This window comes from Malania oleifera, chromosome 8 (genome assembly GCF_029873635.1).
Source record: "Malania oleifera isolate guangnan ecotype guangnan chromosome 8, ASM2987363v1, whole genome shotgun sequence".
NCBI lineage: Eukaryota > Viridiplantae > Streptophyta > Magnoliopsida > Santalales > Ximeniaceae > Malania > Malania oleifera.
In genome coordinates, this window is record NC_080424.1 from 13,209,173 (window position 1) to 13,222,301 (window position 13,129).

The following is a 13,129-nucleotide window of genomic DNA, read 5'->3' on the forward strand; positions in this document are numbered from 1 at the left end:
CTTGACAATTTTGTCATGCTATATCTCAATGCTATTGTTGCCTATAGTTCTACTTTAAAATACCATCAAGAGCATTTGCAGAAGGTGTTTAGGCTAAAGGGAAACAACCTATGTGAAACATTTAGTAGAAAAAACTAACGAATGGCTTTTTGTATTATGTTGTGTATAATGTCATTACATACTGCTGCTTTTATACATTAAATCAGGTGCCTATAAATGGAAAGAAATCAACTCACACTCTATACAATTAATTCTAAGAAATTATAGCCAATAAGGCAAGTCTAATTTAGGACACACTAATTGTGATTCTCGGCACACTCTATATTTAGAGTTGCTGAGAATGATAGCTTTCTGTATGCAGCAGATCTTCAACACTCCCCCTCAAGCTAGCAAATAGATGTCAATCATTCCAAGCTTGTCCACCAGAGCTTCATAAGTCTTCTTGTCTAGCCCTTTAGTAAACAGATTTGCCACTTGTTGAGCTATAGGGATATATGGCATACATACTTCTCTAGACTCAATTTTCACTCTAATGAATTGTCTATCAATCTCAATATGTTTAGTTCTTTCATTTAGTACCGGATTGTGAGCTAATGAGATTGCTAACTTGTTGTCAAGGTAGAGCTTCATGGTTCCATTGATGTTCATTCGCAAGTCCTTCAGGATTAGTTTAATTCACAGTACCTCATCTAATCCTTTAGCTAGGGCTCGTAATTCTGCTTCTGTAGTGGATCTAGCAACAACATTTTGCTTCTTGCTCTTCCATGTAACTAAGTTTCCCGCCATATACACATAGTATCCTGTAGTGGATCTTCTATCTTCCTGACATCCTACCCAATTTGAGTCGATATAGGCTTCTACATTTAGTGTATCATGTTTTTTGTATAGGATGCCCTTTCTTGGGCATGACTTCAAATACCTTAGGATTCGATTCACAACTTTCATACGTTCTTTACCTAGACACTGCAAAAGCCCGCTCACATAACTTACAGCAAAAGCAATATCTGGTCTAGTATGTGATAGGTAAATTAATCTACCAACTAATAGTTGATATCTTTCCTTATCAATTGCTTCACCCCCTTCATTCACTCTTAGCTTGGCATTTGCTTCAATTGGTGCTCCTGCTGGTCTACTTCCTTCCATCCCAACCTCTTTTAATAGATCAAGAACATATTTCCTTTGAGTGATAAAAATTCCCCTTTTATATCTGTCAACTTCTATTCTCAGAAAATACTGTAGATTTCCGAGGTCTTTGATCTCAAATTCTCGGGCCATCCTTAGTTTCAAATTCTCCATTTCTTCTTTGTCACTCCCTGTAACAATAATATCATCTACATAGACAATTAGGACAGCAATCTTGTTACTTGTAGAGTGTTTGATGAACAAAGTATGATCACCTTGACTCTGTCTATAACCCATTCCTCTCATGAACCTTGTAAATCTCCCAAACCATGTTCTAGGTGATTGCTTTAGTCTATACAATGATTTTTGAATGTGACACACTTTCCCCTTTATATCTTCTCTTGTTTGCTCTCGTGGAATTTCCATGTAGACCTCTTCCTCAAGTTCTCCATGAAGAAATGCATTCTTAACATCATACTGTTTTAGTTCCCAATACAAATTTGCTGCTAGAGACATTAGGATTCTAACTGTATTGATCTTAGCCATTGGAGGAAAAGTTTCAAAGTAATCAACACCTAGAGCTTGAGTATATCCTTTAGCTACTAGACGTGCTTTGAACCTTTCAACACTTCCATTTGGTTTATACTTTATTGCAAATACCCATCTGCTACCAACTACCCTTTTTCCTTTTGGTAGTGTGCACAACTTCCACATCATGATTCTTTTCTAATGTTCCCAACTCTTCAAATATTGCTTTCTGTCAATTGTCTTGTTGAAGTGCCTTTGTGACATTCTTTGGAATAGAAAGACTTGTTGGGTTGGTAGTGAAAGCTTTAAACACTGGTCCAAGTCTATGATATGTTTAGTGCATGTTCGAACCCCCTTCCTAATAGCAATAGGCATATCAAGTTCACTGTGTAAATCTAAAGCCGAGTTTGTACCTTTAGATATACTTTCCTCTATTGCATCCAAGGGATCTTGTGAAGAATGAATGGGTTCAGTTGCGTCTGGTTCTTTGTTTGGTATCGGTAGTGTCTTTATCCTTCTCTGATATGTCAAAAAATCTGCTATTTTTGGCAATTTAGAAGAGTCAGTTTGCTGCAGGCTGTCTGTGGGTTTAGGTTTAGGTTTAGGTTGCAAAGTGTCTGGTGGTAGGATGTCTCCAGGTGCATGTTCAGGTTGTAGGAGATCAGGCCGTAGGTCAGGGTGTTTAGTGATAGTTTCATATTCTTTCACGCGTTAGGCATAGCAATTGGAATAGAGATTTGATTTCGACCTTGATTAGGACTCCATAACTGCTTGGGATTGACTCTATTCTCCCCTTACCGAGCAGTAGAGAGGTAAAATGAGACCAACTCATGGAAGGTGACATCTCTACTAATAAACGACTTGCGAGTCTGTGGACAATAACACCTATACCCTTTGTGAAACATCAAATTCCCAAGAAAAATACACTCTGTTGCACGAGGTTCTAACTTACTAATATTGCTTGACACATTCTTAACAAAGGCAACACACCTGAAAACACCTAATGGGAGATCATAATAGAATTTAACTGTGGGGTAAATAGCTCTGAGTTTGTCCAGTGGAGATTCAAAGTTTAAAACTATAGAAGGTATCCTCTTAATAAGAAAGGTAGCAATTAAGAGTGCATCACCCCAAAAATGCTTAGGAACATTATGATTAAAGAGTAAGCTGTGAGTGACATTCAGTAAAGAATGTTTTGAAGTCATTATTGACATAATCTCTACCTTGGTCACCATGAAGTATTCTGATTTTTGTGTCAAAGATATTTTGGATCATGTTGTGAAAAATAACAAATAGTGAAAGAACCTCAGATTTTTCATGCATCAGATACACCCACATATGTCTAGTGTGCTCATCTATGAATGTTACAAACCAACGATGACCAAAGACAAAAGATATGCGACAAGGTTCCCACACATCTGAATGAATAATTGGAAAAGGAGTAGACGCTTTATTAGTATTTGAAGGATAAGACACTCTATGATGTTTAGCTAATCCACGATTAGAACAATGAAATTGGGATACATAAGAGGGCTTTATTAGGCTAGGAAACATTTTACTATAAACAAGAAAAATGGGATGACAAAGTCTCATATGCCATAGCCAAGCTTTAGGAGGATCACCAATTTGTTGCATTCCATGAAAACTTGTGGATCGTATCTGCTGTTGGTGCCCGTTGTGCATCTTCACCAAGTACAACCCATTTTGTTCCTCACCCAAACCACTATTTGGCATTGAGGTCAAATTTTGAAGAAAAAACCAGATTCAGAAAAACACACTAAACAGTTAAGTTGCCACCATAACTTTTGAACAGAGATTAGGTTTGCTGATAGTTGAGGGACATGCAGAACATTAGGTAATGTCAGTTTCCCTCCAAGATGAATTGTTCATTTTCCTGCAACTACTTCTGTTGAACCATCAACAATTTCAACTTTATGGTTACTAGGTTTACATGAGACAAAAATATTTCGTGTCATATGGTCTGAAGCACCTGAATCAACAATCCACGTGTTATAGTTATTTGAAGTAGTAGAGAGAGCATAGGAAGTTTTACCACGCCCTGTGGAGTTAGCAGTATCGGCATGAATTTCTATCAACTTCATTAGTTTTACTAGCTGCTTGTTGGTAAAAGCTGACTCAGTCTCCTGTTGTTGAGCACCTTCAGCCATATGTGCTTTACTCACCTTTTTACCTTTGTCTTTATTAGCTTCTGATCTTCCATGTATCTCCCAACAAGTGTCAATAGTATGCCTCCATTTATGGCATCAGTCACACCAAAGATTGTCCTTGTCGCCCCCTTTCTTCCTCTTATTTGGAGGTCTACGATCTCTGTTGATTGCCATAGCCACAGATTCTCCACTCCGATCCTTAGTCATGGCCTTTCTTCTACTCTATTCACTTCGTACCATCGAGAAAGCTCCACTATGGGAAGGAAAAGGAGTTCTACTAATCACCATGGAGCACACATTATCAAATTTAGATCATAAACTAGCCAAGAATTTATGCATCCTACTCTTCTCAACAAGGCAAGCAACTCTAATTGGCACATGAGTATTCTCAAGTTCTAAATTTTGATAATAATCCAGTTCCATCCATAATCCCTTTAGAGTACTTAAATAGGAGTTAACTTCGGAATCACCTTGTTTCTAAATTTTGATAATAATCCAGTTCCATCTATAATCCCTTTAGAGTACTTAAATAGGAGTTAACTTCGGAATCACGTTTTTAGTGTCTTGGATCTGATTCTTCAACTCATATATTGAACCATCATTACCTCCACTTGAAAATTTCTCTTCCACAGCTGCCCATAGATTGCTTGCCTTCTTCATGAATAGCTAGATACGCCCAGTGTTTGGCTGCATTGTGTTGATCAGCCAAGCCAACACCTGTGAGTTCTCATCTTCCCATATCTCTGCTGCAGCTTCATCCTCTTTTGGCCGCTTCTTAAAGCCATCTAGATATCCTAACTTGCTCTTTCCTCTGATGGCCATCTTGATTGATTGTGCCCAATTGACATAATTGGTGGAATTCAGCTTCTCAAACACCATCGGGAGGTTGGATTGTTCATGCTGGCTGTTGAATTGCATAGCTGACATGAGATGTACTATCAACAGACATTGTGATTTGTGAGGTTTCTGGTTGCAAGTGGGTATGGATGTGTGGCAGGGTAGGGATGTGTGGCAGCTAGGGTTTTGCTTGAGAAGGGGGTGGTAGCTGAATTTCTTTCTCAGTCTGAGAGGGTGGCAGCTGAACCTCGTGGCTAGGCTTCTTTGTTGTCCTGAGTCTGTGTGCTCGAGAAGCTAATGGTGGCTAGGGTTCTCCCAGTGATGGGATGTGCAGCTAGGATTTTTTCAGGACTGTGAGGCTAGGGTGTTAAGAATCTTAGGCTCTGATACCAAGTAGAAAAAACGAATGAATGAATTTTTGTATTATGTTGTGTATAATGTCATTACATACTGTTGCTTTTATACATAAAGTCAGGTGCCTATAAATAGAAAGAAATCAACTCACACTGTATACAATTAATTCTATGAAATTATAGCTAATAAGGCAAGTATAATTTAGGACCCACTAATTGTGATTCTCGACACACTCTATATTTAGAGTTGCCAAGACTCTTCAACACATTTTTTTCTACAAACGAGTATTAAATTCCCCATCTATGTGATTGAAAGAGGTCATGTTTGTATGGACGTGGAAACGGTGAGGGCTATTTGAGATTGGAAGATCCCAACAATACCTAAGGAAGTGTATTCTTTTCTTGGTTTTGCTAACAAATTCATTAAATTCATATCATTGACTTATTTGCTAAAAGGGTCATAATTGGAGTTGAATGTGTGACTACCAAGGAGCCTATGACAATTTGAGTGAAGCCATGCCAAAGGATTTGATACTTGCTTTTTCAAACATCATGAAAACCATCAAAGCTCACATGCATCTAACTATGCCATCAGTATTGTCTTCCCAAAGTTGTAAGTGAATATGAATGGATACACAAATCAAGAGAAGGATTCATTGTCCTTGAGGGTGGCGAAGTAAGCTCTTACCATTTTTTACACAGCCTAAGTTAACCGCTGAAGGCTTGTTGGCAAGAATTTTAGGTGGAATATGATTTCTTCTTCAAGAACGAGGCAAAGCAAATTGATGCAATGAGTAGAAGGTTACTGCCCTTCAATAACACATTTGACAATAAGTAAGATTATCACGACAATGTAGGAGCGCATCTAGGAGGATTTCTTCAAAGGATCTAGTGGCTCACGACCTTATAAAGTTAGTGGAAAAGGGTAAAGTTAGCTAGTTATAGTGAAAGGATGGTGCTTACAGTGGACATATGGAAACCCATTATTGAACCAATGGTACTACAAGCCACACATGTGACATAAGGAGGCTGAGTACACTTGAACTTGTCTCACCTGCTAGCAAGAAAAGATTAGGTGGAAGAATATTGTAGCGCTCTTGGAGCCCCTTTTAAGTGCCAATGAGACTTTTGGAGTGTCTTTCTTGTAACTGACTTGCCCATAGTCAAGGACATGTGGTATATACTTATAAACAAGGGGACATGGGCCCATTGGAAGGCAACATTGATGTAAATCCTTTTTATTTTGTGTTTTGCTTCGAAGGATGTCTTATCCTCTTTTCCTATATTTCTTTCTTCTTGCTTTAATGAAGTTTTTATTTCTAAAAATAGTAATGTTTTCAAAGACTATATTTCTAATTGAAGTATTGCAACCTTGACTTTTTGTCAAGCACATTGTGTGTTCTCGAGATGTCATCAATGACTAAGACACAAGATCCACAAGAAACATTTGGTAAAAGCATTTCAAAATCTTCAATTCACAGTTTGGCATCTCCTCTTGTTGTCACTTGCAGACTGATGGCCAAGTAGCCAATGCCAGCTAGAAGAATTGGGTGCACCTACTCCATGTGCCTCATTTATGTTTCAATGCTAAAAAAAGCTCAACAGCCAACAAGGTCCTTTTGAGCTTGTTATAACTTAGAGGCTAGCAACTATTGTTGCCTCACATGGTGGATGAGCTATACAAAGGAAAGAGTCTAAAAGCGTACATCTTCACTAAAGAATGGGGATAAAATGTGGTGATTGCCCATGCCTACTGATGAAAGCTACCAAGCAGATGGAGACATGGATAGATCAAAGGAGAAGCTCTTCATTGTTGGATACCTCGTGCTTGTTAAGCTTCATCTAGAATAGATCATGTTGCTATAGGATCGAGAAAGGAGACTACTTTGCTAATATGAAGGACCAATTCTCATCTGAGCGAAGTCGGTCAAAGTCAAGGAGGCCTAATACAGGTTGATCTTTCAACTTGGATGAAAGGGCACTTTGTGTTTTACGTCAGCTACCACAAACCATTCAACTTTGGCACTAAAGGTCCAATATGCAATCAATTAACTAGAGCACCATTGAAGACCATGTAGCCGAATAGAAGGAAAGTTGAAGAGGTCCTTACGAAATCGATACATCATTAAAACGACAATGGCACAAATTCTTGGTGAAGTGTAAGGGCCTCAACGATGAAGAAATGGATGTTAGTGGATGACATGCATTTGTTTGTGGACAAAGTTGAAGTGTACTTAGTATCAAAATCTACGAGGGTGTTGAACATATAAATAGGGGAGAATGTCACGAGTCAAGTGTTCAAGGTGCTTGCTTATACATACTGTCTTGTGCTCATTGTGTGGGCAACTGTCATGCAGATGGTAGTGTAGGGTTTGTTCTTTAAGTTGTGTGGTAGTCTAGGAAAAAAAAAGGCGAGTATGACTCCTTGTACATGTTTATATTTCCTTGTGCTAGACTTGAAATTGCAAAGAAAGTTCTTTTATGGAGGGTGAATGCACTAGTTCTTGCAAACGTGTTTACCCTATTTGTCTCCCTTTTTAAACTCATGTTACATATGGAGGTTTAATAAAATGAATTGTGTTCTTATGAGCCTACTTGCCCCCCTTGCTAAACACACATTACATCCAAAGGTGTAATTAGATGAATTCTGTTGTTACGCTACTAGTTACCACGACTCTTGTGTTTACCACTTATTGCGCACTTTGTATTCAATAGTTGTGAACATGTTCATGTTGTGAATCTGCGGTTTACTTTTGGCAGCTGACTAGTTAAGCTCGCACTGCAACTAGTGCTGCATGGCCCTTCACAAGGTGTTGCATTGTGTAAAGTGTTCCGTTCATAATAATATGGTAGACCTTTCCCTAGGGCTGATTGCACGAACCTCTTTATTAGTTTTTCTTATGGTATTGTTCAATGTTTAAAAATGCAAAATCTTAATTCCAGATGCTTTTACCCTATTAAGGTAACTCAAGGAATTGAGGCAGGAGCCTTTTAAAAAATATTATTTTTACATAAAAATAAATAAATAAGTTACATATATATTGAAAAAAAAAGAAATAATTTGGAAAATTATCAGAAAAATATTTTTTCTAAGAAAATCATGCTAAGTAATGATCATAATGTTACGAAGTTCAAATTGTGTCCACGATCCAAGATTTAACTCAATTGTTTTGCTAATGTTTAGGTTCAAGAGTTCTGAGACTCACTCCAATTAGAACATTCTTTAATCTTTTCATAAGCAGCTAAAAAATTTCGACTGCCCTAAATTTATTAACCAAATGTAACTTAAAACTCACGAACTCAAAATGTGAAACCCTTAGCCAAACAAGTGCACATTTTTGCACAAATGCATAAGCATTAATGTATCATGTGTTTGTCTTCCAGGACTTTTTAGTAGTTTAGACTAGGCCTTTTGATATTTTAGGCATGTGTTGGGGCAAGCTTTAATTATTCCTTTTAAAACAACTATTGTTAAATATGTAACTTGACTTTTGAATGGTCCATCTTCTCACTTATTGTGTTTCATGGCAGATCTTGTTGGGATATGAATATTTTAATGAAGCACTAAATCTTCTAGATCAAGCACGTTTGGAAGGAATAAAACCTGATTTATTATTATTTAACACCATTCTTCGAGAAGCATGCATGAAGGTATTGCATCTTCAATTTTTTCTATGCCAAATAAGTTGAAATGATATTTGTCTTTATTTTGTTGATTTAGATCTTCGAGCTCTGTTTAGTTAGTTTTTCTTTTGTGATATTACTTTTTTGAAAGGTAAATAGTATTTAAGGGTTCAAAATTAATTCAATTATAGATCCAATTGGAAAATTATCAATAAATAGGGGCAAAATATTGATCAATTTTCTTCTTTTTAAATTTATGATAGATGCATGAGTTCAAAAACTATTATTAAATGTATAATGTATTCATCCGTATAAAATTATGCAAGGCTTACGTTTTAAATTGAACAGTGATATTTGCTTCACATTTGGACCTGGTAGTGCTTGTTTGGGAATTGGTACCATTTAAACCATGCACTAGGCTTTGAATTTACATTAAGGGGGCATTTGATAAAATTAACTGTTGAGTGCATTGAATTCAAATATGATATTGTGAACCAGTTCTGATCTGGTCACTAAATCTAAAATCTGAATTATTTTTAACTGTTTGGTATCTAATATCTGAATATGTATTATTTTTCAATTTTAACCTTCTAAAAGCTTGAGAGTATAAATATTTGATAAAATTAATGAACAATTACATGGGCTTAAGTTATTAATTTAACATAATTATTTTCTTGTCATTTATTTAATTAATAATTATAAATAAAAATAATATAATTTATTATTGTATAAAAAAACTGTTATCTTAATTTTAATCACTTGGGTATTGATTTTTTTGTCATTTTCATTTTTTATAAGGGATACAATTGGAAAAGAGACCTCTAAGTATGAATTAAACATGTTTCCATTTCTGGTTCTATTAGAGGAATTTTAAGAAAATTTGTAGTTGCCACCAAATGTTTTTACATCTAATTGGTTCACTTATTTAGTGAACTAGTTTAGACGTTGCCTTTATTCTAAGGTCATTCAGATCAAACAAATCAAAGGTCATTTAGATCAAACAAACACCCCCTAACATGGTTACTTCCAGGTAGTCAAACTGCTCCACTCAGCATGCTGTATTGGATCTGCAACCACTAATGATTTATAGCTTGTAAAGAGATATAAAGGTTGGCTAACTATGTTTTCACTGTGAATAAAGGGTGATTAGCTTAAGCATATCAAACCTTTGGCTAAACATATTCATCTCGGAGAATATGATTGACAGAATCGTGTGAAACTGCTACAATGGAGAAGCATGCAGTTCTTTGTACACCTGCCCATGTCATGCATTTTAAAAAGCTACTTCACCCAGGAACAAATTCTCAGTGGCCTATTTCATACGTCTTAGTTGAGGATAGCAATGCTGTGTAGATGTGGTGTGACACCGAACAGAAATACTTTTTATTTTTGGAGTCTGAAATGGCCTGCCAAAATAAAGCTATTACTGCATTCTAAGGATTGTTACATCAACACTAAAAGTGATGAGACATTTTTAATTTCAGCAATCAACTAGTGGTAATTGTTTGCCCTTTGGCCTAATATTTAGACCCACGCATGGCCCCCATGACCTTATTGATTATTCACCTTCTATAGTATTCTGCTTGGTTTCCTTTTCTTTTTTTAAAAAAAATTATGTTGGACCTGAGGTAACTTAATTGAAAAGTTGGACTGTAATGTTGTGCAGTTGTGTGTCTAGTTAGCGGCTGTTGTGTTCGACAATAGTATAAATGCAACGTAGGATTTGTTCCTATAGATGCTTCATGACACAATCAAGCCTTTGAATTTCAATGGTTGGTTATGATATTCAGTTTTGGTGGTCCCACTCAAATGATAAATAATTCAGTTGGTATAGATGTCAAAAACAATTTGATGATTTTATATTTTTATTTATGGAAAGAGGCTAAATAGGCATTAAAAATAAAAGGGCAGCCTGGTGCCCAAAAGTTGGCTTCTAAATGAATGCTTGATGCACTATACATTCAGCATTGTGGCCTGTTTCGATGTGGGTTTAGTGTTTTCTATCGAAGTTGCAGAACATTTTAAATTAGATTTATGTTAATTTTCTAGTAGTTATTTTAACTGTTAGGAAATGATATTTCAATCATGTGGGGAATGTCCACATCACTGAACTATTTAGTTGTCAAACCATCTTAGACTAGGAAATTAGTAGGGTTTCATCTTATATGGTTATTTGGATTTTTTTTTAAGGGATTAATCCAAGATTTGTTTCTTTTGGGGATTTGGCGACTAAGAGAGTGGTTAGGAGATTAGAGTGTTAGAAGATGGTTACATGTCTTTAGGGGATCACATTGATTTTAGTGTTAGTTTTTCGAATATTCTCATTTATTTTTGTTCCTTTTTAAGATCTCAGTGAGTGTTGATGAGAGATTAAAAGGGTTTTGTTAGTTGGGATGGGGTTTGGTGACCTAAATTTGATTGACTTAGACTTGGAAATTTGTTAATGAACATATCTCTAGTGCAGAAATGGTTGTGGAGGTTTCCCTTAGAAGTTGACTCTATGGCACAAGGTTCTAAAAAGTAACTATAATATTTATCATAATAAGGATGATGTCAAATGTAGCAGCCATGTTTCTCTTGCAAGCCCTTTCCTTAGATTTCCCTTTTTTTCTCCTTTTCATTTCCTCTTACCCATTTTAAGGTTGGTAATGGTAATAATATTTGCTCTTTGGAAGATTTGTGAGTGGTGAGACTTCTTTGGCAGCCTTGGAGCCTTGCCCTTTTAGGCCTTCTTCAATGCTCCAATCACTTTTTTTATTATTTGGACAAGGGCTCTTGTTCTTATGTTTATTTAAATATTATTTGTTTATTTTATTTATTTTTTAATATCTTAATGAAAGAGAAGTTGGTAAGCTAGTTTTTTGTTGAGTTTTGGATTCTTTCACCCTTGAGGAATATATTCAAATCATTGGTTTGACCACTTGGTTGATCCACTAGTTTAATTGATTTTAGTGGCTTTACCAGGTTGACCACCATTCCGGTTTTTAGAACTATGCAGAGAATGTCACAGGTGAGATTCGAACTTGATGACTGATGCGCTTATAACACAATAGACCAAGCCTTAACTCCCACTAAGTGGGTGGTTATGTAGTTCCTTTTTTTCCCAATTTGCACAATCGTGTGTCTATAATTTAAGGGCTATTAAATCCTTACTATATCATTCTAAATTATTTTAGATATATCCTTACCCATTCTACTACCACTAACAGTAAATAGCTGAACTCCTCGCTCCTACATTCCATCTAAACCACCCCTCCCTAATCTTATCCTTTATAGGTGCTATGTATAACTTACTGCAAATATGTTCATTTCGTAATTTATCTTTTAACATTATACCACTCATCCACCTTAGCCTTCTCATTTCAACAACTTTACTATTTGAATGTGTTTCCAAAGTGCCCAAAATTCTAACCCATACAGCATAGCTGGTCTTAGAGTTGTTCTATAGAATTTTCCTTTTAATTTTGAGGGTATTCTGTGACCTGGAGAACTTTATTTTACCCATTCTGCTGTAACTTTATGCATAACATCTTCCTTTTCTCCTTCAACTTGCACAAAAGATCCACGGTATTAAAATCTAGTGGTTCTATTAATTTCTTGATCATCAATATTCCTCCTACCAGTAAAATTATATTTCTTATATTTTGTCTTATATCAACTTATCCTAAAACCTCTAGATTCCAAAGCTTCTCTTCACTTTTTTAACTTAAATTCTACTCCAACCCTAGTTTCATCAATCATGAAATATCATTTGTTAACAACATACACCGTGGAACCTCATTTTGGATACTCCTAGTAAGTTCATCCATCACTAGTGCAAAAAAAAAAAAAAAAAAATAACAGCTCAAAGTAGGTTCTTGATGTATGCCTACTGTGATTCGAAAATCCATTGTAGTCCTAGCGTTGGTCATTACTCTTTGCACTATTCTTCCTTTGGTCCTCTATCATAGGATTTTTATAAGTTGATAAAAATCATATCCAAGCCCTACTTTTTTCTGAACTTTTCCACTAATCTTCTTAAATCTATATAGCTAAAACCAAATTGATTTTCGAAGATTCTCATTTCTAACCTTAGTCTTTGTTCAATTGCCCTTTCTAGAATTTCATTGTACGACTTATAAGTTTAATTCCATATAGTTACTACAATTTTGAATAACTCCTTTATTTTTGCATATAGGTATTAAAGTGTTCTTTTTCCGTTCTTCTGAAATTTTCTTAGTGTTTATAATTGTGTTAAATAAATTAGTTAATAATATAATTGTGTTGTCACCTAGGTATTTCCAAACTTAAATTGAGATGCCATTAGGTCCCTATAGTTTTTCCAATTGTGATTTTTTTAAATGCAAATTCAACTTCATTAACACCATGGTAAATTATTAAAATTTTGAATATCTTCTCTATTTTTGTATAAGTATTAAAATGCTTTTTTTCCGTTTGTTTGGCATTTTCTTAGTTTTTATAATTATCCTAAACAAATTAGTTAACCATATAACTCCA

The 13,129-nt window shown here is 35.6% G+C and overlaps 1 protein-coding gene across 3 annotated transcripts in view; it reads left to right on the plus strand.

Moving 5' to 3' along the window:
- Window positions 1-13,129, plus strand: part of LOC131162465 (pentatricopeptide repeat-containing protein At1g76280) — a 69,259-nt gene that overhangs the window by 40,101 nt on the left and 16,029 nt on the right. For 2 of the 3 annotated variants that reach the window (XM_058118968.1, XM_058118969.1), the window contains one exon: window positions 8,540-8,659. The exons of the other annotated variant lie outside the window; for it this stretch is intronic. In XM_058118968.1, coding sequence (XP_057974951.1) covers window positions 8,540-8,659 — 120 coding nt within the window. The remainder of the gene's footprint in view (window positions 1-8,539; window positions 8,660-13,129) is intronic. 3 annotated transcript variants of the gene reach the window in all.